The sequence below is a fragment of the Monodelphis domestica genome, chromosome 5, assembly GCF_027887165.1.
Source record: "Monodelphis domestica isolate mMonDom1 chromosome 5, mMonDom1.pri, whole genome shotgun sequence".
Lineage (NCBI taxonomy): Eukaryota > Metazoa > Chordata > Mammalia > Didelphimorphia > Didelphidae > Monodelphis > Monodelphis domestica.
The window spans coordinates 40,139,815-40,167,675 of record NC_077231.1 but is presented as its reverse complement, the minus strand read 5'-3'; the positions used below and the strand labels follow the sequence as shown (position 1 = coordinate 40,167,675).

At 41.5% G+C, this 27,861-nt stretch overlaps 3 protein-coding genes and 1 long non-coding RNA gene across 9 annotated transcripts in view; 2 read left to right on the top strand and 2 right to left on the bottom strand.

Moving 5' to 3' along the window:
• Positions 1–4,169, top strand: part of GNS (glucosamine (N-acetyl)-6-sulfatase) — a 28,864-nt gene extending 24,695 nt beyond the window's left edge. The window contains exon 14 of the mRNA XM_056800706.1: positions 1,391–4,169. Within this exon, the coding sequence (XP_056656684.1) occupies positions 1,391–1,472 (82 nt within the window). The 3' untranslated portion in view covers positions 1,473–4,169. The remainder of the gene's footprint in view (positions 1–1,390) is intronic.
• Positions 2,394–15,776, bottom strand: LOC130454757 (uncharacterized). Its single transcript, XR_008912569.1, has 2 exons — positions 15,640–15,776; positions 2,394–6,015 (listed from the first exon to the last, which is right to left on the bottom strand). It is a non-coding gene; the product is annotated as an uncharacterized LOC130454757 (long non-coding RNA).
• LOC130454756 (uncharacterized) lies at positions 15,322–25,671 on the top strand. Of its 6 annotated transcripts, none has more exons than XR_008912568.1 (3): positions 15,322–16,068; positions 24,540–24,652; positions 25,487–25,671. XR_008912568.1 is itself a non-coding variant. In XM_056800709.1 (3 exons), the coding sequence occupies exons 1-2, from the start codon at positions 15,535–15,537 to the stop codon at positions 24,638–24,640; spliced, it is 642 nt and encodes a 213-aa protein (XP_056656687.1). In that variant the 5' UTR covers positions 15,324–15,534; the 3' UTR covers positions 24,641–24,652; positions 25,487–25,671. The 6 variants fall into 6 exon arrangements, 5 of the variants coding, with proteins under 5 accessions (XP_056656690.1, XP_056656689.1, XP_056656687.1 ...); XM_056800709.1 differs by having other exon boundaries at positions 15,324–16,075; XM_056800712.1 differs by lacking the exons at positions 24,540–24,652; positions 25,487–25,671 and adding an exon at positions 22,377–24,424.
• The window catches only part of RASSF3 (Ras association domain family member 3), a 90,300-nt gene continuing 85,793 nt past the window's right edge, over positions 23,355–27,861 (bottom strand). The window contains exon 5 of the mRNA XM_056800707.1: positions 23,355–26,207. Coding sequence (XP_056656685.1) covers positions 26,058–26,207 — 150 coding nt within the window. The 3' untranslated portion in view covers positions 23,355–26,057. The remainder of the gene's footprint in view (positions 26,208–27,861) is intronic.

Sequence of the window (27,861 nt, the reverse complement as noted above, 5' to 3'; positions counted from 1 at the left end):
TGACTTCGTGACCTTAAATCCCAAAGTGTCTTGCTGCTTTTAAAGAATAGCAAGTGTGAGGGATAAGACAGGCCGAGTCATGCTGGCAATCTCTGAGGTAATGAAAGAGCCAGAGAAGGAGAAGGCCTCAGAGCCCTTGGGTAAAGGATTTTCAGAAAGATGAAAGATGGAGTAGGGGGAGAGGTCACGGGGGGCTGCGATGCACAGCCCAGGAGGGAATGCCGCCCGCCGACAGAGGCCCAGATCTGTCACGTCGTGTCTTTTATTGCATGAGGGACCCGGCCTGTCCGTGGCTTCACCTTACTGTGCGATACGCCAGGTCTTCCTGACACGCAACAGCGAGTCACCAGGAATGGCGTGGAGCTCTGCTCTAGTTTCCTGCTTCTGCTCCTTTGTGCCCAGCCCAGTAAGTGCAAGCGCCGCCGGGAGAACTGTTGGCTTTCGTAGGAAGCTCACACCTGCCGTCAGCAGAACGTTCCCCGAGCCCCTGACTTGGCAGCTTCTGCCCGGTGTTCGCTTCCAGCGTAGCCATCATTGAGCAGCCTCATACGCAGCCGCGTATCTACTCACAGCTCACGCTTTGGAAATGAGGCTTTTCCTGACCACTTGCCTGTCTCAGCATACCGCAGCTGCGTAGCACTGAATCTCTGCAGCAAAGCCACCAGAGCTCCAGCCATCCCGTGACTAGACCTGAAGATTGCTCCAGTGGGCACTTCTCGGCCTGCTGCTGGCTTAGTGCAGAGGCTTCCCCCAGACCTCTCTGCCAAGTAGCATCATCTTCGGGGAACGCCATCCCTGGCTCAGCCCCCAGACCCCGGCGCTCTCCAAGGCTTTATTTTGTATCTCATCAAAGGCAGCAGGTATGCAGATGGAAAACGGAGCCCCGGGGCGCGAGAGGGAGCAGTCACAGTCTAGCCTGACTCTTATTTGACAGGTAAAGAAACGAGACCCACAGTGGGCCTCCTGACTGGCATGTGTATTCTTTTGGCAGCTTTAGGAGTAAGTGGCTCCTCACTGGTCCAGATGTCGGACGTGGGGGTGTGTTAGTGTGAAGCACTGGGCTGGATCTCAAATTTTTCAAAGGATCTGACTTTTTTTTTTCATTTCACAGAATGGACTTGTAGGACCTTTAAAAATAAGTTTGAAAACTGATATCCCCAAAACATTTCTTATGTATGCCTTCCGTCTTACATGGCTTCTCCTCGCATTTATTCTACCCCAGGTTTTCTCATCTACATCCTGTCACTGCCTTACTGGTTTCATTGGATCCTCCGGTGTGTCCTCTTAGTGCATTCCCGTTTCTCTCCTGCCTTCTTCCAACGGCACCTCAGAGAAGGAAGTGATTCTTAAGGGTGACTGACTAGGTATTTTTTCCCCTGTCTTCATTCAGGTATCGGTTTGACCCACGGCTCATGTTCAGCAATCATGGTGGCAGTGTCAGGACTCGAAGGTTTTTAAAGCCATCTCTGTAGTCACCTTTCGTAGCCTATGCAGTGGGATTCCTGCATTTCTCTCTGGACTGACGATCGTGGGTCTCTCTCCAAATCGTCGAGACCATGCCTGGACAAGCTTCTGGACTGGCTTCTCATTTTAAATCCTATTTGGAAAAAAACCTAATCAGCTGACCTCCTTGTGCAATATGTTTTAAAAACTGTGAACTCCAATTCCCACCACAGTGAGAAGTGGCCAATCTGTGATCATTTACTCAGCATTTTGAGGTTTTTGTATACCTTTATGAACCCAGAGTTCCTGGCGATCACCTGTGGTTCGGGATCTGAATAACAGCTGAAGAACGAGTTTAGAGAAATATTTCACTTTTTTGTCCTTGTTGGTACAAAAGTTAACCTACACATCTCTGGCATCATTTCAGATTTTTAGTGTTTTTGTAGCAAAAATACCAACCCAGAATTCTAATCGCCATAATATCACTCATGATCTGAATTGAACAAGTGCCATAGTCTTTGGACTATAAGCAATATCACTAACTCTCATGAGTGGGGCAGCATCCCAGACCTCAGAGACTAGCCTTTTCCTGCTTTTTGGGTGATGTTGTTTTTCTTTTTAAATACTGGACTGATGCTTTTAGACATATCCCTAGAAAAGCAGGTTATCTTAATTCAGCAGCAGGCTTTCATTAACAATAATAATAATTCCACATAGCTGGTATTTTAAAGGTGACTTCTTGAGCTGCTGGTGAGTAAACAAGTGCTGCTATGTAGTTAGGATTACCAGTCCCCGATTGTGCCCAGAGAAATAGCTATTTTCCCAAGAAAGCAAGTGCCCTCCTCCCTGTGCTACTGAGAAGTGACACGTTGCAGGGCACTGATGAGAGCACCAAGGCAAGAGCCTGCTGGAAGAAGCTAGTCTCGGGCTGACATATTCGAATACTACACTTTTGACCACCTGTCGAGTAATTGGTTTTTTGGCCTGCCTTGACTTTTTTTTGACTCTTCTGTGCCAATTTATTGGCAAGCCTGTTTTTCACATCTTTCCCATTGCCCACCCCCTCTTTTTCCCTTGGTGGTTGCCTAGAAGTATAAAAATTCTGCCCCTTTCCTGTCTGAAATCATTAAATAATTTAAAAGTGTTAGAATCTCCTGTGGTTTAACTCTGGTTCTTATAGCTTCTCACTGTGGAGAAAAACTAACCGTGGTCATGTTTCCCACCCTGAGGGATCTTAACACCATGCAGTATTGCTGTCTAACTTGTATCTACTTTTTAAAAACGAGAGCCAGTTTATAGGCGGGCAGGCAGAAGGAATATGTGGTTCATAATGGACTGACTCGTCTCAGGCAAAAAAAAAAAAAAAGATTTTTAGCTTTATTTAGGATTGTATGTGAAGCTTTAAATGTCTTGTTTTTCATCCTTAGATAGCAATTCTGGTTAACAGCCCTAGGATTTATCCCTTTACATGATTCCCATTTCGCTTAGGATTCTTGATTTACATGTGGAATTCAGATTAACCTCTACATGTTATCCCTGTGGCAAACTCTTAGCAGGAGGAGATTTCTAGTTAGTGTTCTTTGAAAGGCCATTCTTTAAGCCGAAATGGCATAAGACGGGCCAGGATGTCGCACTAATATGGGGGCTGACTTTTTGTTCTTTACATTTGATTCTTTACAAGGGTGAAAAAACATGTAAGCAAACTGATTCTCATCTAACACAGTATATAGTACTTACTAATGAAAATAAATATTGCCATTTTTCCAGAGCAAAAAGAAATATTTTCCCATTCAGTCATTGAGAATATCATTCCCCTATTCCAGTTTTAATACATAGGCACCTATCACACAAAACCAACTAAAGCTGACTGCCTACAATGCTGCTGCCCCTTTCCCTCGCAATATCCAAGTGATGGAAGAAGTTCCATGGCTTCTTTCTCTTTCCATCTCCCAAGTCATGTTCATTGGTTCTCCATCCTTTGTAAAATGGTGCAAAGGAACTTCTGGTGTTTGGGGGGTGGAGGGGCAGCATAGTATTGACAATTCTAAAACCTGGTGCCATATTCAGGGGAAAAAACAGACTTGATCCCTCCCAGGAGGTTTTTCTCCACCACTGGTATTGACCATCCATATCGTGGCTGGAGGGTTTGTGCTACTTTTTCTTGAGATGACTATGCCCTGTGTGCACCTTTTATTACCAATGAGCCATGTAACTCCAGATAAATAGAGGCCTTGCCTTACGACCCTTCCCTTAGGAAGCTGCCTCTCACTCAGTAATCCGACAGATTCAGACACTCCACAAGTTTACTTTGGTCTACCAAACCACAGATTTTGTTGGAATAGCGAGAGAATGTGGGCAGCGTGCGTTCCCTAGCATGGCAAATCATTCAATGGACCGTTATAACTTGTCACGTTTTAAGGTTGGGACCCTTTGTGGGGGGGAAATGTTGTTCCAAATGTACATGAGGAGAAAACCAAGGCTTTAACACCACTTTACCAGAATTTACACTGGAAGGTGATCTCAGTCGACCAAACCACCAAAGCAGATGCTCCTTTTTAGTCCTTTGGTTATGATACTGAGGTCCGGTCATAGTATTGTTTGACTCTCTGTCTTGTTAACCATACCCCTACTTTGTATTATTTCATATGGTTTAGAAAGTGCCCTTCCAAGGACCCTGTTCACTGCTGCACTTTTCAATGAATTAAACTGTGTCTAATGGAAAAGGCTACTTTGGTTTTTGTGCTTTATTCTGTGTATATCGAAATACAGAATGATTTCTCCTAGAACCATGTTCTAGTCTAGGAGAGGGGAGTTCTCACAAACTGTTTTCAATAGGGAACTAGAAAATCCTCCCGGAAGGCAACATCCACCACCTATTGACTAATTTTTCCTGATATCTCCGAGGCTTCCATTATAAAGAGCAACGGATCTAGCTGAGGAATGTGGCCAATGGCAGAGAGAAGGTCATGCTTGCTATCAAAATGTCAATACAATACCCTTCACAGGAAAAGAAGGCCCCATTTGCCTCTTGTACGCACCTATGTCTCTCCCCCAAGAGTAGCAATGCTGTGTGATTCACCAGCAGCCAATGGCGGCATCCATCCAAAAACAGAACAAAGATCCTTGGACTTCTCAATGGGAATTCTGCTCCTCACTTTGACCTCACTGGTAAGTGGTCACCAAAGCACTGATGGGGTGCTGTAGGGTTCTTATTAGATCTTTTGGTGTGCTAACTATCCTCTCTCCATTTCACCAGTGGGGAAATTCAAGCTGAGCAGTGACTTGCTCATGGTCCATACCTTTTAGGGTTCAAAGTAGGATTTGAACTCTGGCCTTTCTTCTAGTCCAGCAGCGTCCCCTGCGCCATGTAGCCACCTAGGTAGGGAAGTGTTAGGTTGTACATTTTGATTTTAACATCTCGGCTAGGCCTGGGTGATCTTGCCTAGTTTGGTATTTGATCAGATCAGTAGAAACAAATATCTCGAATGATGTTCCCTATAGGAAAATGGTAGCCGAAGTAACATTTTCTGGTTACTTGTAGTTTTCATGCTCAAAAGTACCAATTAGGCTACCTCCTTGGTTCCCTACAAGGCCTCCAAGGTGATGGAGGTGGGTGGGAGGGCTTGTCAAGGCTGCTCATCCCCTTTGATGTCCACCTTTCACCCAACTCTCATCTGTAGCTCCAAGAAGCTATAACACATCAAGACAGCCTGTGATGTCACTGGTCCACTTTGAAATGAAGAACAAACACGACTTCCTAAGCATCGGAAACAGACGAATAATGAGGATTTAGAGCCAAAGAGCCAAAAAAAAGAAAAAATGAGATGGATCAATATATTGAAAAAAGTCTAAAAATGATTGTAATATGCAACACTTGTGGACTGCCCTGCCATGCAAATGGCTCTCTGCTTCCAATGCATGCTAACTTTTTTAAACCCTTACTTTGTGTGCTTAGAATCAATACTGTCATGGTTCCAAGGGAAAAGAGTAGTAAGGGCTGGGCAATGGGGGTTAAATGACTTGCTCAGGTAGGAGGTGTCTGGAGCTAGATTTGAACCCAGAACCTTCTATATAGCTCCCCTGAGCTCCCCCCATGCTAATGCTTTATAATTTTATAATTTTGATTGACATGTCTGTTTCTTTACATTGTTAAAGTTGGGTCCATTGTGTTCTTGACTTGCCTCTACCACAATTCATGAAGCTCTTTCCATGTTTTTCAGTGTGCATCATCTATCTCATTCTTATAACAGTAATATTCCACTGTATTCATGTGCCACCATGTTTATTCATTCCCCCGCAGATGGGGCAACTATTTGTTTCCAGTTGTTTACCATCATAAAAAGGACCATTGTCAATACTTTGGTGTTTGTGGGGACTTGCAGGAAGCTGGCTCTCCACTGAGGAGAGGCACGGGAAGCTTGGGAAGGAAAGAGATTTGAAACAGCTCCTTTCCTGAGATCCATTGGAAGGAATATGGAGAGTGCCTTGCTGCAGTGACGATGTGAAGCTGGTGGGTTAGGATGGATGTGTCCGGGCCATGTGGTTACAGGACATCCTCCCGTTGCTCATGAGCTAGAGTAGAGAAGGGTAGAAGTCATTTAGGGCTAAAGTTTGGCAGGATGCAGGGGCAAGGGAGTGGAGAGCCAAGGACGGTGCCAAACCCGAGATGGAGAAGAGAGGAAGTGGAGGCACCAAAGAGGCATTGAACTAAGAGGAAGAGACAGTGGGCATATCCAAGGTTAGGGATAAGGTTGTGTTTGTTTTAAAGAGGGGGAGACTTTAGCTTGTTTCTATATAGGCAGCAGGGAAGGGTCAAAGAGTAAGAATTACAAAAGTTGGAAGCAGTTGCTGCAAATGGGAGGAGTTAGGATTAAGAGAAGGGTCATCACTTCATAAAAGACTAAAAGAAGAAAGAATGAGGGTTGGTATCTTGAGTGTTAAGATATAGAGAAGGCAGGTGGGGAGCATCTTGACGGCTCAGTAGATTGAGAGCCAAGGTGGTCCTGGGTTCAAATGTGGCCTCAGAGACTTCCCAGCTGTGTATCCCTCAGCAAGTTACTTAATCCCCATTGCCCAGCCCTGACCACTCACTCTTCTGCCTTGGAACCAATATGTAGGTTTATTCTAAGTCAGAAGATAAGGGTTTAAAAAAAAAAGTTCCTGTAGAGGGATTGACCTTGGTAAGAAGGGTCGCCTCTTCATCAGAAACTAGAGGAAATGAAGCAAGAATGAGGGTTGATATGCTGGTGTTAAGATATAGAGGAGTGGAGAGGAAACAATTCAAAGCAAAGAATTTCTCTTTCAGTATAATAAGAGTTCTGATCCTAGGAGGCTTCATGGCAGAAGAGAAAATGTGCAACAGCTACTGGTGATTGGGATAGAAGAACTGCTTAGGGAGAAGTAGAAAGATTGCCTTGTAGCTGTGAGGACCCACTTGAGATTAGGTAACAAATTTGTGAGTGGTGCAATCCATATATAATAGATAATATAATGTGTTCTATAATATAATCCGATGACTATATACCTTTTGTTTAACCACCACATAAATAGGAACAGAGGACAAGTGCATTTTAGCTGGGCACACATTACCATAGGATGGGGAAAGAGGTTTTAAAGCAGAAGGTAGTGGGTAAAGTTAGAGTCAAAAATAGGAAGGAAAAAAATGTGAAGTCAGAGCAGAGGTGATATCCTAGGAGAGGTGGAGGGACTAGAGGACATTGTGAAACGAATTGGTTTAAGAAGAGTGAGGAGCAGAGAGAGAGAGAGAGAGAGAGATAATGACGGTCAGTATTGCTGAAGCAGAGTGGAGGTATTGGTCATGAGAGTTGAAGATACTGATGGCTGATATTTGAGAAAACATGTTTGGAGAAGAGACAAAACATGGTATATTCCAGGCAAATCCAACCTTCTCCACTTCTGGTGGAGAAAAGCCAGAATCCTGAGTTCTAAAGCCCTAAGAATATCGGTGCTGATACCACTTTGGCCCTACTTCCAACCTGGCCCAGTCCCAACCAATTCCCAAGCCATCATCTGGGGAATCTGTTCTGGTGGAGATGCTACCTAGCAGTGACTTCCTTGTCTTCATCTTCCCAGTCGTCCTAGCCACCGAATATCCCAAAATAGAAGTTCTCAACCAGCAAGATCCTTGGTACTGTTAAGTGTTTCAAAATCAGAAATGGCCATAATTAAAATAACCTTAGAGAAGATATGCTATACCTCTCTCTGCCTTGCCTCCTAATGCCCCTGGAGTCTTGCCATCTAATTTATAGCTGAAACCCATACGTATTGTCTTCCTCAATAGAAGGTGAATTTCTTGGAGCAGAAACTAGCTTGCTTTGTGATCCTTATTTCTTAGCACAGTGCTTTTCATATAATAACTCTTTGTTAAAGTTTTTTTAATATTCATTCATAATGGCAAGAGTTGGGGTGGTGAGAAGGACCTTGAGTTAGGTATGGAAGCCCTTGAGAAAGAAAGGAGAAAGACATGGCAACTGCTATGAGGATTTGGGGTAGGTGATATATCTGAATTAGGTAAACCTCAAAAGGAATAGAAGTTACCAAGGAAAGACTGGAAGTAGCAAAGGAGAGCAAGCCTGCTCTTCCTTCTGAACGAATAGATTAGGGGGCAGGAGAGAAGGTCCAACCAGGACTCGACATGGTGGCCAGAGACACGGCTGGTCTCTGGAAGGACCAGAAGATACAAGGAATAAGAAAGATAGAAGCTAGGAGAGAGGGAAGTATGTTAATGAGCAAACAGAATGCAAGGCTCCTCTTAGGACAGGAGAAGAAGGTCTGTAACAGCTGCCAGGAGCAATATATATTTGGAGGAACCGAGGAACAAACTCATTGCTAAGTGACTAGGGTTTCTCTAAAGATGGAAAGATCATTACTGTCAGCTGTTAATAGTAGGTGATTATGTTGAACCACCAGAAGATGGGGAGGAAGGTCAAGTCAAGAATAGTTGTTGGGGGCCAACTTGAGATGACTGCTAGGAATCTAAATCCCAACCATGATTCTCTGCAAAAGGGTGTGGAAGTGAGAAGAACCAGAAAAACTGCTTTGCATATTTCTGATGTTGAACCATTTGACCGGAATCTCTGTAGGTGGAGAGGTGATTTTCCCCTAACCGAACAGGTCGGCTAGCCTTTTGGAAACAGGTTGACCCATTCAATGTATGACAAAAGACATTTCACAATTTAGCAAGCATTCAGTAAGCACCTGGTAAATGCTGGACGATCATTCAAAATCTTGGTGATACAAAGTCAAAAATGGAAAAATCTCCACCCTCTTACGTAGACGTGGAGTCTATCGGATATTGGTGTCATCTGATGACTTCTCTGGGTTGAAAAATAGAAACAATCTCGCATTTCCCAAAGGAAAGTGGGGAAGGACTAGGTTTTGGGTAATGTGAAAGTCCAGTGGTACATCCCACGTGAACGAATATGGAGAGAATCTCGAAAATAGTTCTTTTCTCTAGGATTCTAGTGAAGGAAAGGCTACATGCCAGAGTTTATAGTTAGTGATTCGTTTCTGGCCAGAGTGACTGCTGCTAGGAGAAGGGGGTCATTCAGGAGAAATATTTAAGAGAATATGAGGATGTAGGTTCAAAAAATGAGTCAGCTGGATCACCATATTTTTAACCCATTGATGGGGAGAAGTTTTTGAGTGGTTGCCTTACTAAATGAGAAATTTGGAAGAAAAACCAATCTCCTTTTAAAGTAAAAGATAGTGTACAGTTGAATTATTTATAGAGTCAAGAATAGGAAGGGGGGGAAAGTGAAGTCAGAGCAGAGACGGAGGATTGGAGGGAGTAGAGGTCCATAGAACGAGAAAGCTGAGAAGTCACCTGGTCCTTGGATCGAGATTGTTCTGCTGATTGAAGTTAACTAAGGATGATGGAAGAAGCTGACCACCTCCTATGATCCATATTCATTTGGGAATCATTTTTGCTCTGACAGCTATGAAGAATTTGAAATTTAAGGGCATTTGCCTGTAAGCTTCTAAGAGCCTGGAAGAGTTGAGGATCCTGAGGTCTCAGTGTTAAAGGTCAGCCAAATCTTGGGTTATAAGACTTGTGTTGGTCCCAAAGTAGAGAAACCTTCTTTCTCTCCAAAAAAAAAGGGGGGGGGAGCAATAACTCCAGGAATTGGAGCCTATCTGAGTCATCTGTCTGCTCCCCAGTCAGCCATCACCAGGTCCAGCACTTTGCTTGGAGCCAGGGGAAATAAAGGAAAGGAAATAAAGGGATTGCTCTTTTGTATCAGTCTGTCAACAGTACCTCAGTTTCCTTGGTCTGTGCAGCACAGTATTAGGACACCAAATTTGTTAGTTAGGAAATCCTGAGTTTAAATCCAATCTCAGATACTAATGAGCTGTATGACCCTTGGCAAGTCACTTGACCTCTGTCTGCTTCATTTTCCTTGTCTATAAAATGGGGAAAATAATAGCAGCTGCCTTCTGGGATTGTTGGGAATGTAAAATGAGAGAATAGTTGCAAAGTATTTTGTAAATTCCAAAATGCTATTTTTATTCTTTTTAAAGGAAGCTTTGGAAGACTGAGGGAAGGAGGGTGTTTAGGTCATTAGTATCTTATGTTAGGATACTTTATACTCTTTCCCTCCAATGTTTTAATCCCAAATCACAATGGAATGATAATACCTGTATAGCCCAGATCGAATCTTCTGCTAGCACTGGGAGGAACTGAGGAAAACTTGTGTGGAAATTTGTTGTTATATGTAATTGGTAAAAAAATTAAAATTTTAACTTAAAAATTTTTTAAAACCTATTTTCCAGGAAAAGACAATGGACTTGTGGGCCCTTTAAAGTAATTCCAGGGCATATCCATGATTTTGAGACTGGAAACCATCATACTAGATTATCTACTAGCATGTGTCCAGAAAAAGGTGACCAGAATGGTGAGGGAACTGAAACTCAGGCAGAGTCAGCTACATGGCACAGTGGATAGAGTACAGAATCTGGAGTCAGGAAGATCTGAGTTCAAATCTCAGATACTTAACTGTGACCTTGGGAAAATCACTTAACTTCTGTTGACATCAGTTTCCTCTTCTGTAAAATGGTTCTGTGCTGTTCAGGGCTCACCCTGATATTCCTATGCATCGGAGATCTGGTGAACAACCATTGCCAAGATCTAGAGATGGGGTTTGGTAGGGGGTTTGAGTATCGTAGGTGAAAAGCCAGTATGGCTGGCTTACTGAGCGTATGGAAGGGAATAAGTATAAGACGACTGGAAAAGGAGGAAGCTTGGAGATTTTGAAGGGCTTTAAAAGTTGGAGGATTTTATGTTGGAATGTATTGAGTAGGAAGTGACATGGTCAGACCTGAAATTTAAGTGAACCACTTTGGCTGATGAATGGAGGAGAGATTGGAGTGGGAAGAGTTGGGAGACTGATTGGGAAGCCATTGTTATGGTTCTAAACTAGTATGGCAGATGTATAAACTGGTTAGTTATAGGAGAGAAATCAGTTCAGGAGGACCCTGGGAGGGCGACTCTCTATGACTGAAGGATGATGGTACCCCAACAGTAATGGGGAAATTTTGGTTTGAGGACAAAGATATTGAGTTCTGTTTCAAATGCCTCTGGGATATCCAGTTGGAAATTGAAGGAAAAGCTATTGGGCACTTGGTGATGATGGCTCGGAGCTCGGGGACAGAGTACGGCTGAATATTGATGTAGGAGACCACAGTTCTGGAGGTGATAGTGGAACCCATGACAACTAAAGAGAATGGGGCATGCCAGGTGAGGGAACTGAGAAAGGAGCTTTGGTGTGCTATGGGGGAAGATCCATCAAAGGACACTGAGAAGCTGGTTCAGGAGGGTTGGAAGGGAACCAGGAGAGAGCAGGGGCATGAAAGCCCCCAGAAGAAGGCATGACCAGGAAGAAAGGATGGTGAACATTCTGCAGATTGGGGAAAGGACTCTTGGGATTCGGCCAGTGAGACATGACCAGCAGGGGTCACTGTGGACGTGCTGCAGCAAGACCGATTTCTACACTATTGTGAGTGAGCAGCAGTGTCAGAAACCATCTCTCTTCATCGTCACTAGCTGAATCTGTTCCTTCTGCCAGTGACAGAGCCCCCTCATGCCTTCAACAGATTTCTTCTCACAAACCATTTTTGAAGGACATCTTCAGTGTTCTTGAATAACGAAAATTTCCAAATTGGGGAAAAGATACTTGCATAACCCTGCTGGCAAGAGAAAATTTGACATCAGATTTTGCTTCTCCAGGCCTGAACAGGAACCACTGAGTCCTGGAGAAGCATTTTCCTAAAGCCTCAATCCCTCTCTGACCACCCCCGCCCCCACCCAAAAAGAAACTCCTTCAACTAATAAACACCCCAATCCCTTCTGGGGAAAGTGGAAATTATTGTAATGAGGCATGAAATCAGTCTGGGTTTACCACTTCATCAATTTTCTGGGGACTTCGCTTTCATTCTTGACCTTTTACACATTTTTCCAAAAGAAATTGGATGGATGGAGACAGAGAGATGATGGAGAGAGAGAGATGGAGATACACACACACACACACACACACACACAGAGCATTTATTAAGTACTTGCTACCAGGCACTAAGAGAAAGCAGGGAAAGGATTTTACGGGATGGCATTGCTTCCTGAGAAGTTTAAGTATTGTTCAAGATTCCTTCCTTCAGGCAAATGTGGAAATGACTTTAGAAAAATATTTTTCTTAATATTTACAGTGGAGAAAGGAGATTTTAACATGCTTCCACAGATGGCTGAACAAGACTTTTCATTCTCCAAAATGAAAAGTGTTTTGGTGGGATTTGCTTACTTCAAAAATGGTGCTGATATTATCCCCATTTTTACAAATGAGGAAATGGAGGCAAACAGGGTTAGGTGACTTACCCAGGCTCACAGAGCTAGTAAGTATTTGAGGCCAGATATGAACTCAGATCTTCCTGATTCCAGGCCTAGCGCTCTATCCACTGTACCACATAACTGACCTAGTTGCAAAAAAGCTTTTCGATTTCATGACTTTATCATCAAAATGATCTCATTGTCATTGCCTCTATCCCCTGCTTAATGGATAAATCCCTTTAGAAGATAACCATGAGATAGCTGATCAGGTTCTCTTCTGTTAAGTGGCTTATCTGTTGCTTTGACATTCTTTATTAGCTGTTCTACATGTGTCTTATGGACCCAGAGTTTTAAACTTGAGGGCTGTGCTGGGAGATCCACTATACCAAGAAAGCTTGCTTTGGACCCCAATGTGATGTAGTCTTTTGAGCATTGGTCAAGGCAGGATGGTATCCAGAACACTGGACTCGGGAGACTTGGTTTCTGTACCCGTCTTTGACACTAACTGAGTAGACTCTGGGTGAGTCACCACTCCACCACTCTAGTCTTCTGTTCCCTGATTTCTTACTTTGTTGGTGCCATGATCTCATTCCACTGATCCATTGGAGTGTGAGCTCTTGGAGGGCAAGGACTGTCATTTCCCTTTCTCTATGGCCCTAGGGACTTTGTCTGCCTGACTCATAGTACAGGTGTTTAATAACCACTTCACTTGACTACAGAACAAAACCTATCTAGATTTTCTCATCCTTCAAGAATGTTATCCATTTCTCCCATGAATCCAGACTTGTGTCAACACAACACCCTAGAGGCTTTCCACTAGGGTGCAGGTTTTTTTTTTTTCTAATGAGTCAGGATAGAAAACCAAAGTGGGGTGAAAAAGAAGAGTCAGTGAGGAAAGTTTTTTTTTTTTTTTTTAAATACAGTGATGAGAACAAAAGAAGCACAGAGATGCAGGGCAGCTTTGGAAGCTTCAGTTCATGCCGGCCGGCTCTGGTAGGTAGGAGGGAAGGAGAGAGGGGAACAGTTTGGATCATGTAATGTCAGAAAACTAAGGTGGAAATTTGATCATTGGTAAAATTGGTAAAAATAAATTGATAAAAATAAACATCCATGAAAGCTACAGCTCATACTTGTACACTTAAAAAGAAGAGCAAGCTGTACATAATAGAAATGGGCAGTTTCATGTACAATTCCCTTTTTCTGGGCATAAGGGAATGCCCATTTGAGTGGGTACTTGTTGAGTTCAGATTAAAAATGAATTTTAAAAACTATCTGTAGTATCTTACTTCATAGTGCTATTACAAAATTCCACAATAATGACATATGTTATTGTATCAAGAACTCTGCAGATCTTAAAGAGATAGATATGTTAGTTATGGTGATAGCGGTGGTAATGGCAACAATGATGATAATGCCAGTTGACTACATTGGAGGCAGAAGGCAGATGGATCTGGAAGCTAGCAGTAAGTTTCCCCAAGAAGACCGTGTTTTAGTAGACAAGACAATGACCAAGTATATGGAGTTCTCCCATCTTTAGAGAATCCAGCCCTGATAGGAGGAAGAAAACAAGAGCTGTGGGGCAATGCAAGTTCAGACCTACAAAGAATGAAGAGGCATCCCCCATAAGAGAGGAGTAACCCGTAAGAGAGGTCTTATGACCCTTGGGCTCTCCCGATTTACGGCACTTCCAAGACTAGACACCAGAACTAATCCTTTAAGAAAGGATTTTCTCTTGAGGCAGACTAAGAGCCCCTGGTTTTGTTTTTCCAGCACATAGTTTATTAAAAGTTTTATGGATAGTGCATAGATTGTGCATGTTTTAAGTTTAAAACATACAATTTGAGCCTAAAGGATTGTATTCCTTGTATGTTGGGCCTTTACTGTTTTTTTTTTTTTTATGATTCTTTTACTATTCTGGACTTCCTTAAAATCCTGGAAACAAGATCATTTAGCCATTGTCAGTATTTCTTCATCAGCAGAAAATGTGACTTAGTCCCATTGGATTACATTACAAAATCTGAAAGGTTTTGGACTTTTTGTCATCACCAGTACTTCCTCAATCTTGAGATTTGAAAGCTGCAAAATAGCATGTTATTAGGTTATTTCAACTCTTTCCACCTTTTGGGGCTGTGTTGTCATGCTCAGTAGGAGACTTACAGTCACCTTGGCTTGCAACCAAAGCTAAATTGGGAAGACATGCTAAATGCCACCGAGTGGTCCATTTTCTTCTCTCCTCTTGCACAAAGTAGCATGGGGCCAGATGCTTAAGAAGATGGGTTTTTCTTTGATACTGAAAAGGAAATAAAATGTCTATTGAATGAATAAAAGAAAAAAGAGTCATTCCTTGTGTGGATTGGAGAGAAGTCGAGGACATATCCTCTATGGATGCAATATCGAATATCTAAAATTTAATGCAATAAACCTAAAATTTAAAATAAAAAAATGTAATAAGCAAGGCAGGAGACACAAACAAAAACCCAGACTGAAGTGGGAATTTAATCATGAAATCTGGGTTTAAAGAGCAAATCATAGAATAGGGATCAAGTGATAATATACGTATAACCCAGTAGAATTGTTTGTCAGTTCTACGAGAGGGGAGGGAAGAGAGAAGGGAAAGAACAGGAATCCTGGGAAAATATGTTTAAATAATTAATTTTTAAAAAATAAAGAACAAATCATAGCAACAATAGTCATGTGACAAAGTGATGATGATGAAACTACTAACCAAGATTTCTGGGATGCAGCTAATGCAATTCTGAAATCTATCTATCTATATATATCTATATCTATATATATATATATAAACAAATTTAAAAAATAAGATTAATGGAGCAAATGTGTACTTTTTAAACATCAGAAACCCCAAAAGCAAACAAACCCAAAGTAAGAGCAAAAGAGCAGTGACTCTCCCAAGGTCTACAAAGCTGAGTGTAGAAAAACTAGGTCTCCGGGAGTCCAGTGTTCTGGATGCCATTCTGCCTGGACCAATGATGCTCAAATGAGATTTAGAGGAGAAATAGAGCAAAACCCCCAAACACTGTGGAAATGGTAACGCTAAAAGCTAATGGGGAAGAAGAGGTCGAGAAGTAGGAATGGATGCATCTTCGATGGGTCACCAAGTCCAGAAGCCTGGCAAAGGGGCAAAAATGTGTCACTTCCTACGACTCCGAGTAGCCTGAAAGAGCTGAATCACTGGAACAGCTGATGGGGGCACCGCTTCCCTCTCGGGCAGAAAAGCAGATTAAGTGGATGACATGCCGCTCCTCTCTCCCCATGCCCGTCCCAATGAGCCGAGGGCTCCTGTTACTAAAATGCTGCCTGCAATGGAAAATTCTTTGCTTTTGTTTTCCTTGACATACCACACGCTGGCAGATGCTCTTCTAATAGGCTTCTGGCCGCCGGGCTCTGGGCGTGAGCATCCCTTCTTGGCAACTCCAAGAAATCAGTGTGTGGGAGAACAGAAGCGCTGGAGGGACCGGATAACCCCCTCCCAGCAGCTGTCTGAAGAGGGATTGAGAGCTCGGAGCACGCGAAGATTCTGGAGCCTTTTCTCCGACACCTGTGGTCCAATTCAGAAGCAGGAGCTCCAGTTCCCTGCCTCCCCTCATCTACACAATGGCTTCACCTCCCACCGGAAGGGGGAGGAACGCCTACTAAACACGTGCCAAGTGCCAGGCACCGCGCGGAATGCTGGGAATTCAAATCGAAATAAAGAGAGAGAGCCTCTGCCCTCAGGGAGCTGCCCTTCTAAAGGCATCCAAAAAGAAGTTGAAAGGGAGGAAGAGAAGGTACAAGGTGCGGGATGGAGAGCCTAGAGCAGGGGGGCTTCACTTCTTTAAGTCAGGGACCGTTTGGCGGTTTGGTAAAGACTTCAAACGTTTTCTGAGCACGATGGCCTTTTGAATGTATGAACTATAATACAGAAGAGCCTTACAGATACCAGAGCAATAGTCTAGAAAGCTTTTTGATCATTAACTCCCATCAATAGGAATTTTTGGATGTGTGCCTCCAACATATGTATATTTATTTACCGTTATATTTTAGAGCATATCTATTATATGTCAATATGTTCCGGTTAATGTTATTCATAGTATATTGCATATTATAATATTATATGCTATATCTACATTATAAAATAAAATTTTATAAATTTAAAGTTTTATTATAAATAAAATGTAAATACATAAAATTGTATCAATAAGTTTTAAATAAATCACTAAATTATAACAAAATTTTATTACAATAAAATTATAAATAAAATTTTATTATAAATTTTAAATACACAAAATAAAATTGTATCAATAAGTTTTAAACAAATAATACTAAATTGTATGAATTATAAATAAAATTTTATCAATATGTTTTCAATAAATAATATTAAATTGTAGGAATAAATTATAAACAAAATTTTATTTAAAATAAGTTTCAAATAAATAACATTAAATGTTATAAATAAATTTTAAATAAAAACTTAAGGATGCGAAATGAGGAAATAAACATTTCAAAATAATTTTGTTATTTTAGAAAAACTTCACTCTTGCTAAAAATAAAATATTTAATTATTTTAAATTATAAGCTTTTTAGTGAGAGAGCTAAGTTGTGTAATGGGTATCGTGCCAGGCCTTGATTTGAGTTCAAATCCAGCTGCAGATACTTACTAGCTGTGTAACCCTGGGTAAGGCATTTAACCCTATTTGCCTCAGTTTATTCATCTGAAAAAATGAGCTAAAGAAGGAAATGGCCAACTATTTCAGTATCTTTTGCCTGGGAAACCTCAAAAGGGGTCACAAAGTTAGACACAACTGAACAATAAAAGTGAGGGTAATGCACTTAAATATGCTTTATTATCTTTTCATCCAGTGAGCCTAATTTCTGGGTTCTTAGTTCAGGTATTTTGTTTTCTTTAATTTTTTGGTACTTGCTGTTAAGAGCTGAAAAGGAGACCTCCCAAAGGTCTGGAGAGCCAAAAGGTATCACTCACTGTGATTACTAAATGATGATTCTCTCTTTTCAGTCTCAGCCCCACCAGTTTTACAAGGGCTCTTGTTGAAATTCAACTAGTAAATGTCTATCCTCCCTGATTGGGAAGGGGAGAGGAGATGCAGTCTCTGAAGACCAGTAGGTCCATAGTGTGCGGGCAGGGAGCAGCAGGGCAGATGGCAAGAAGCCCTGTGGGGAATACCTTCATTTGCTTCCCAGCTGGTTGATGTGCTCAGTTGGGGCAGGGGGACTCTTGGGAGCAGGACTGCTGATCTGAAAGAGTTCTCTTCTTTTGTACTTGAGCTGGAAGCCAGCTGGCAACAGCACTGGCGCTGCCTCATGTTAGCTACTGATGCTGGTTCTCAGCTTCCACTAGTATGTGCCTACTCTCATCGGTGGGACTCTTCCTGGGCCACTGTGGGGTTTTCTTGTTCTTTGGGGAGAGCAGTGGATGCTAGAGGGGAACCCAGGTAGGTAGCAAGGAGCCCTTATCCTCCAGATGTATTTAAATTTCTCTCCCTGCAATCCTTAGCTCCCCCCATTTTGATTGCCCTGACACCATCCAGGCTTCCCCAGAGGGTGAAGTTCTGGAATGGTCTCTGCATGGAAGCGAGATCTTCCAGTCCTTGTTTCGGCCCGGGGCCCCCAGGACTCCAGATGGCATCTAAGCCAGGAGACAAACAAGATGTGCTCCCATAGTGCAGTGAGTGGGATTTGGATGGGTGAGAGGAGAGAATGACTGCCTGCCTGGAGAAGGATGCAGGGGACTGGCTATCCCATAGTCCCATAGCAGGGACTCTGCTGGGTGCAGACAGAGAGAAGGAAAACAGCAGGCCAAACTCTCCTCCCCTATTAGCCTGATTGATTGTAATAGAGTACAAAGGTGAAAAAGGCTCTCTTGTAATCAACAGAGTTCTTGGGGTTGTAGATCTAGAGCTGGAAGGGATCCTAGAGGTCATCCACTTTAATCCCTTTGTTTTATAGACAAGGAAACCAAGTTTCAGAGAAGTAATATGTGGGGCCTTTCAGTCTTTGATGTTGATTTATATACCCTGTAGTGGGATCTCTGGGCCTAGGGTCATTGACAATTTACCAACCTTTTAAAGATAGGATTTTTCTAAGCAGCTAAGAAAAAAAAAACATAAGATCACTGAATACTTCAAATAGAGAGGCCCTTTGAGGCTCAGGACCAAGGTAGGAGTTGTGAGAATGGACAGAGAAGCTTGGATTCCAGGGATGTTGTAATGGTAGATTTGGAGACTGAGTCAGTCTGTGGAGAATAGGTTAGAACAACATTATAAGCCTGAGAGATCAAAAGGAAAAATTTGGGGGGCAGGGAGCAGAAGGATGGGGGGGCAGTGTTCTAGAAAACGAGTTCAACTTTGGATGGGGTGAGTTTGAGATGTCACTTGAACATCCAATATGAAAGGTCCAGTAGGCAAATGGTGGTTCAGAACTGAACTTTTGGGGAGAAAATGGCTGGAGATACACCTTGGTGGAAATAGGCACCATGATATGGATGATGAGCCAACAAAGGAGACTGAGGATACAGATAGGAAGAAAAACCAGAAAGAATAGATTCAGGAAAGTCTAGAGAGGAGAGAGTGTTCTGGAGGGAGGAAGCAAGTATCAAATTTAAAGACCACTGGCTAATGTGGAAATTTATTTTGCATGACTTCGTATGTAGAATGGCTATTGGATTTTTTGCCTTCTCAATGGACAGGGGAGGGAATGGAGGAAGGGAGTGAATTTGGAATTGAAAATAAAAACGTGAATGAAAAGAAATTAAAATTAAAATTCTTAAACATCATTGATAACTTTGGAGAGGGCAATGTCAGTTGAGTGCTGAGATTAGAAGCCAGATGACAAAGGGTTGAGGAAAGAGAAGAGAGGAAGTAGAGGCAGTGACTGATCCCAAGGAATCTTGGTTTTGGCAAGACACTAAAGCTTGTTGCCTCTTTCTGGAAGCAAGATGAACATCACTGAACCTGTAAATGCACAAGACCACTAAAGCAAAGACTTCCCAACACCCTCCTCTTCAAAGGAAGCTGCCACAAATGGCTTAATTAGTTCCAAATGTCCGTCTCCCTGAACTTGAAAGTTGGATTGTGAAGGGCTGGCTGATTTGATGGAACTACATCCACATGTGCTAGGTAACACAAGCCAGATCTCCTTCATTAAAGACCAAGGTGCCTTCTAATTAACAAATGGAGGTCCCAGAGAAAATAAGACCCAGGCCCCAATTAACCAGAAAAACCCAAGCCAAATCTCAGTCTCTTTTGAAGTTTGCAATAAAATCTTCATGTCTGTCAGACAGAAAGATAAAGAGAGGGTTCATAATACCTGGTTTTCTGGGAACAGGAAACATGGACACGGAGTTCTCTTGCTACCATGAAGCCAGATTCAGTCAAACCCAAGAAGAACATCTCATCTTGGAGTTTTAAGACCAAAAGGATCTTCACTTATTAAAAAAAAGAAAAAACAACAATACGACAACTTTTTAAAAGCTACAGATTTAACAGGCAGAAAGTTGTTTCTAACTTGAAAGGCTTCTCTAGCGTTAATTCATTATTCTCAGTTCTTAGTCTCCAGCCTGATCTGCCTAAAACAAGTAATGAGTTACAGATTTGCTTGGATGCCCAATCAATACTTGTTGAGTAAATGTGCATCAAATAGTTTTTAAAAAAAAGTCATTTTCCTTATTTAATTCCATTATTTAATGTCTTTTCTAGAGGATGACACCATTTTGTTTTGTATTTAAATGAGGCATGTGGGAAGAGTTTTGGTGTTTGGGGGGGGTGTACACCAAACTTTCACTTTTTAAACAAGGTTGCTAAAGTTCTTTTAAATTTATTTAAAATTTTTAATATTTTCCCATTGTTACATGATTCATGTTCCCTCCCCACTTCTGGAGCTTACAAGCAATTGCAGTGGGTTATATGTATGTTATCGCTTGATACCTATTTCCATATTTTTGCAATAGAGCAATCTTTTAAAACCAAAACCCCAAATCCTATACCCATATAAACAAGTGATAAATCATATGCTTTCAGTCTGCATTTCTCCTCCCACAGTTCTTCCTCTGGAAGCACTTCCTTCTCATAAGTTCCTCAGTGTTGTCCTAAATCATTGCATTGCTATTGGTAGCAAAAAAATTACATTTGATCATTCCACAACATTTCAGTTACAGTGTACAATGTTCTCCTGGTTCTGCTCCTCTCACTCTGCATCACTTCCTGGAGGTTGTTCCAGTCTCCATGGAATTCCTCCACTTTATTATTCCTTTGAGCACAATAGTATTCCATCACCAACAGATACCACAATTTGTTCAGCCATTCCCCAATTGATGGGCATCCCCTCGTTTTCCAATTTTTGGCCACCACAAAGAGCGCAGCTATGAATATTCTTGTACAGGTCTTTTCCCTTATTATCTCTTTGGGGTACAAACCCAGCAGTCTATGGCTGGATCAAAGGGCAGACAGTCTTTTAGTGCCCTTTGGGCATAGTCCCAAATTGCCCTCCAGAATGGTTGGATCCATTCACAACGCAAACAGTGCATTTAAAGTTCTCTTTGTTTTAGTCTTTTTTAGTCCCCAACTTGCTTATTTCCATCACATGACAGAACTGCTAAGTGAACACATAGATTGGTCTTTTAGTATTGCTAACTAAAAATCTTAGTCAATCAACAATCCAATATTTATTAAACACCTACTATATGCTAGCCACTGTGTTAAGTTCTAGAGATATAAAAGGCAAGAGACAACTCCTTTCCTCAAGAAGCTTACAATCTAATGGATCACGTGATTATAAATAAAAATTATTTCTATGTTATGGAATTATGATTTATAATTAAATTTATAACTTAAAGGATTATTTTTGGCATGGCAACTTCTCCATTTTTTTAAGGAATTTTAAAATGTGAACTTAAACCATCAGCATATTCAAACATATGAAAACTGATGAGGTAGTTTAAGAAACCATGTGCGAAATTTAGCAAATCAGTAACCAAATTGCTCAGTTTGTGTTGCATTCTGAATCTTTTTTTTACATTTTTCATTTTTTCCACATTCTTCATTTCCCATAATTCTCTATAACTAATTCTATATAGACTCCCCCTCCTTGTAACAAATAAATATAACAATCAAAGCAAATCAATACACGTCTGGAAAAATGTCTCACCCAGAACTTTTCTTCATCACCAGCCATAATTGGCCACTGCATTCTAGGAGTTCTAAACACTGATCCAAGACTTTTCCCCTTGCTTCTGCTTATTCCCTTTCTAGTCCAAATTGTTCCTATTTGTCATTTCTATTAAAATAATATTTTACTACATCCATCTACCATCATTTATTCAGCAGGCCCCCAGTTGGTGGACACCCACTTTTCTTTCCACTTATTTACCATCACGTTGCTATAAATATTTTTTATATGGATGGATCCTTCTCTGTCCTGGATCTCTAAAATCAGTCTCTTTGGCAGATCCACAAGATTTTAAAAGAAAGTTTGACTTTTCTCCTTTTGTTTTTATACTAGCTATTTCTGCCTTTCCTCCACTCACACTCTTCCTGGGTAGCAGAGAAAAACAATGGAGCAAAATCCATCCCAGGGACCACGTCTGCTGTTCTATCTTACAGCACATTTGGGGCACCCCAGCTCTCTATTGGAGGGGGGAGGGAAGAAGGGGGTTCCTTTCTTACTCCTCTATGAGGCAGACTGACCAGATCGCAGCTCTGCTGCCTTTTGAAGTGGTTTTTGATGATGTCTGCAATGGTGCAGTCCTCGAGTATCTTGCTTCTGCATCAGTTCAGGTCAGTCCTACACACTTTCTGAAATGTTTGCATTTGTCTTATCTCATCTGGATACAATAGGATGCTATGAAACTTGTATACTGTAATTTATCTAGCTCTCCCTCAGTCTAGCGACACCCATTCTTTTCAGTTCTTTGGGTGGGGAGGGGAAGGGGATAGTCCAGTTGTCTTTGACTTGCCCAGGAGTGATGCATTTAAAGGGGATGGACAGCTTACTGTCTTTTCTTATATAATTTCAAATTACTTTCTAATTAATAGTTCCACCCACAGTATATTTAAAATGCCTGATTTCCTCTACATGTTTACAGGTAAATACCAGAGATGTGTGTATGGGAGGACATTAATAATTGAGGAGATGGCACTAGAGTTGAGCCCTGGATCTTCTGAAAAGCATTTGGGAGCAGGTGGAGTAACGTAGCTGGTAATACATAAAGTAATTGCTCTGTGACTCAGTTTCCTCAATAGTAAAATGAAGGGATTGGACTTGATGGCCTCTAAGGTCCAAATCTAAGGTCCTATGGTTCTTTTTTTCTAGTTCTACTCAGTCTTAGTCTTCCTTGGAATAACCCAATGGAGCCAAAATTGTCATTGTAATTGGGAGTAGAGGACCATTGGGAGAGTGGGAGACCACTCATGGTTTGGGTCACACTAAAGAAAATCTCAAGTGACAACACAGAGAGCAGAGCCAGGAGTACTCCCGGAGAAGCTGACTAGTGGTCCATTAAGCTTGGGAGTTCTTGGCTGCAGGAAGCCTAAAGCCAGTTGGGAGTCCTTATTAAGTCCAGCCCCAAAACTGTGAGCCCCAAACTGCCCAAGGGAGGACAGACTAGCCCAGGTCAGAAACGGCAGCTCCAGGTTTCCATGCCAATCAGCAGTGAAGACTATGTGTGGCCACCACACACTTCCCACCTGGGGAAGGGAGACAGACCTGGTCTCCATCCACAAATAAATAAATGAAGGGAAGATAAATGCTGGCTATAACAAAATGATAGAGAAGAAAGAACCTACTTCTATTTCCATTCTAAGCGTCCAGCATGGAGGCTTTGGGGAAAGTGAGCAGATCAGACCCACATTGAGATTTTAAATAATAATTCAAGGATGACCAACTAGATTATTGTTTTTAAAAGGGCAGTAAAAGTGCAGTTGTTTAAAGGGAATAAATATACTCCACTTGCTACATCCTGGTAAAGACTCATCCAAATGGGTCAGAAATTCCTCCCTCCAACCCAATGACCTTTAATTATTTGTAGAATACCATTCAATAAAAACACACAAACACCAAAAAATACAACAATTGCAACTTTTAATAAATGGAACCACAATTTGCCATTTCAGAAACAATTTTAAGGGAAAAGCATTCTCCCTATAAAAATAAAATTAAACTTGTCAAAATTATAAATAGCATAACTTTAAAAAATGTTTTTACTTTTACAATTTAAAATGCTTCCCTGCATTACCACCACCGTATTTTAACTCTTTCCTGTACCATCACAAACTGAATATCAATAACACTTCAGCAAAGCTTAGGTCATTTAACACAGTCATTTGTAAAAAATAAACTCAGAACATTTCTTTGGCTAGATCTGACAAAAAAAAAATTTCTCTCTTTTTCTTTAAACATTTAAAAGCTGCTGCAGTTAAGTAACCAGTGTTGGAAGGGGACAGGGACCAGGGGCCACAGCGAAAATCAGTCTTTTTAGAAACTTCTGCAAATTTCGGCACACGAAGCTTTCCAAATCATGACTTATAGTGCATAGAAGAAGACGACTGAGGTTTCTGGATAATATGAAATGGGGATGCCTATTTTACAGACGATCTACTTCAAGTAAAAAAGAATTCACAGATACCCACTGTTAGATCCTAAGAGCATTCAGATATGAAAAGTCAAAGCTGCAGCAATAGAAACTCCTCATCAAACTGGGACAGGGTAGTCAAACTTCAGGTGGTGGTTGCTAAGAGAATATTCAAACCCAGGATTGGTTTGAAGGATAAAAAGAAAAATAACAGCATTCCCTGAACAGTAAAGTGTCTGATGATAATGGCACTTAAGACCTCAAACATGCACTACACAGGTTCATGCAAACTAAAAAGACAAGGAGTGTCTTTTTTTTAATATTGAGTATATTTTTATATCAAGTTCTACTCTGAAAAAACTCTCCCTTAACAGTTTCAGAAGATACGATTGTCTCAGGAACTTGGGGAGGTAACCGACGAATGGTCGGGACAAAATGATTGTTCTTCATCAAGTCAGCCCCCAAATCTGGAAATGAGAAGAGGAAGCCACAAAAAGGCACAGTTTGCAGATTAAAAGGCACAGGACCGAACCACCTTGGAGTTTCGCAAAGAAGCCATTAGGTGTCACTACAGTGTTAACAATTCCTTGGGAATTTATAATCAATGTCTAGAGTAAAAATGGGTGGCACAGGCTCTCCTGAACTTAAGCAAATTTTATTTTTCCCCTGTTTCCACAGGAACAAATCATATATGTTCCGACAACTCAAGAACCCAAATAAGGAAGGCTTCTATTGCACACCCATCCATCTCTTTGGTTGGTTGGAACAAGCTTGTTTAAATAAATATCTTGGTAAGAATACCAGTTTCTGTTAGCAGTCAAATACAGACTTCCCCCCTAACCCCCCCCCCTTCTCCCTTACGTGCTTTGATTATGCCAGGGACCAAGAGGTCTTGGGTGGGAAGGGAGGTCTTGGCAACTTTACACATCCTGGTCCAGTGCTGGAACATCACAGACTCCAAAAAGGAGAAGAAAAGGAAGAAAATGAGGGAGGAAGAAAAGTGAGTGTGAATGCTCCAAGGGTTTAAATAAAAGATTTTGGCTTCATAAGCCTAGAAAATAAGGATCAGAGGCTCCTTCTGACCTATTTCTTTCCTGAGAAGCCAGGTGAAATAGCTCATTTTCTGCTAAGGACAAAGAGAGATCTGCCTGAGAAACAACTTCACCTAAAAAAGCCACACAAGGGCAATATAGGACTCCTTGGTCTCTAAAATGCTAAGAGGACACCATTAGGTCTGGCCAATCCCTTGGGAGCTGGTCAGGTTAGGTCTCTTATTTCTATTTCCTCATAGACCTACCATTCCACACCACTGCTCTGCTTCACCAAAAACCAGCTTTATAAGAAGAAACGTGGCAACCTCAGGAGTTCCCTGGCTCTATTTTGGCTCCCTCACATTAGCTGCTCTCTCAAATCTCCCTTTCCCCAAAGAAGTCAAGTCATCTTATACCTATAACATCTTACACCCTAAAACTGTACTGTTTTTAAAAGCAAGTTACAAGAAAATTCCATTTCCTTCTTATCTATAACAGCCCAATAATTCACAATTCCGCCATTGGCCAACACATTGGCTCCCATCAGTCTTCCCCTGCTCTTGACTTTTCTGACTTACTCTTTTCTTTCCTTAGGTCTGCTCCATCCAAAAGCCTTCCAAAATTCCTCACTTCCTTAAGCCTTCCATCATCCCTGGCTGTTTTCATGCAACATTATAGACTGTTTAACAAAAGGAAGAACAGTAGAGCTCAACGCTTCAACCTCTTCAGATTGGATTCTTCTTTCAGCCTTAAAAAAACAAAAATAAAAACAAGCTGTAGATTCTTGGGGCTAAAAGCCATAAATTGGGGGGTTGGGGGTGGGGGTGGAAGGAGTAACACACTCTATCCTTCATCCTTCAGAGCATCCTAGAGTCCTGATAGCTGCCTGTCTCCGGTTCCCAGCCAGCCCACAGAGGATTCTGCAATGGCAGAACATGGAGAGCCTGTGGGGTCCCTTCAACAGTATCTGGGGGCCGGATGCTGAAGGGGAACAGAGCCAAGAAATGGGGGAGAGGTACCCTGTCGTGGCCAGACTGGAAGCCAGCCTGCCTGATAAAGAGAGTGCCTGCCGCTGCCCCGGCGGGCCACATCCACTTTGTGGGTTCTTTTGTTTTTGTGTATCTGTTTGTTTGAGTAGCCTGCACTATTCCTGAGAGGTTGGGGCTTAATCCAGCTTCCATGTTTCCTGGAGGGCTTCTTCAAGTTTGTGTCGGTAAGCGGAGTAGCGCCGCTTAATGTTCTGCAGCTGCTCGTCTTCCTCCTTGTCCAGAATCCGCAAGAAGTTCTGGAGCTCGGGGACACTGAACGCTTCCCACTGCAGGAGAGAAAGACCAGGAACGCACCGGGACGTATTAGGGACTATAGTTATAAATGTGATCATCACTATGTACACTTATTTATAGGCGATTTTTATGTAAATGATTTATATATTTGTATGATATAAATACATTATATCAGAAATACTCCCTGGATGTAAGCACCCAGATAAAATATTTCTACGAATGACAGTTTATCTAAACAAATTTATTGTATTTATATTGTCATAACATTTATATTTGTCATTATAAATATTGTAACAACTATTTTTACATTGCTAATTATATACATCCTGTATTTTATATCATGTATTTACATGTGTGTATATGTACGTGTATTCATAAATCTGGGATCGACAGATCTGTCCCTATGGAGGGACAGAGGCAGAAGAGCAGCTTCTCTGTGTTTGGGGTTTCCTCTGCAGACATTGCAGAGATCCTGATTTGGAGCCACATCACATACCAGCGCGGATTTGGATGGGATTATGGATGTGGCTTTGGCAAGACAGTGAAACAAAAACAAACCCTAAAAAACCCAAACGCACTCTTCCTATCTTTTACCTCTGCTTTAAAGTGGAATGAAAAGTTGTTTTATGGGCAAATTTGTTTTTTTAATGGAGAAAAACACACACACACAATGTCTTTTCCTACCCGTGTGACCGTTTCTCCTGCCTCTTACTTCTGGGGGGTGAACTGAACAAGGAGGCTCCTCTGCTGAGCCCCAGCTGAGCCCCGATTTGTCCTTCCTTTAGGTCCCCACACCCAGGTCTTGTGCTGGGTCCATCTAACCTTGTGTTTCCAGTTACCCTTCTGTTCTGGCTTTGCTGGAATTGTATTAAATGTTTATGTCACTAATATGATGTTTACTTATGTCTTCTACATCTGCATAAGGGCCCTGTGCCCTGGAACCCTCATCCAAATCCTGTAAAATGTATAAACCTGCCAGAGCCCAGATGAGCGAGCCCCGCTCTCCTTTCTGTCTCACTCCCCTCTACCAAATAACCAAAGAAGTTTCCTTCTAAAATGACTTTAGGTTTGGGGGTTTGTTCTCGAGTAACCCATTCAAATCCCAACTCTGCTACTGAATCTCTTTGCGACTCAGTGTTCTTGTCTATAAAATGAGTATTGAAGAAATGAGCAAATAAGCTCATATTATTAACTTGTCTCATCTGGTCAGCTGTCAATTAAGGTTGAATTATTAAGAAGCAAGAGAAATTGAATAACTTCAATATTTTATTTAATAATTTTATTTTGTATTTGTTCAATTATTATTTTATTAAAATACATAATTTAAAGAAAGAAAATTAAGATGTAAGAAAATATACTGGTAGAATCGGTGCCTATGATCTCCCTAGGCTGTCCAAAAGTAAAAAAAACAATCAAAGCAGTGGGGGGATAATTGTTCACTTAAAAAAATACTTTGATATTTAAACAATTACTAAACTCCAACAACATGTGAGGTGACACTAGAAACCAATTCAAGCCAGCCAGATCCCTCCTCAGGAGGTTACAAATTAAGCTAAACAGATGGGATGACTTAGAAGAACAATACAAATTTAAAAACTCAAGAGGCTCTGCAAAGAGTGTCTGGAGTTTGAGCTTTCAGGGGAAATGCTCATATATATTCAAAATGTCCTTTTAAGAATCCAAATG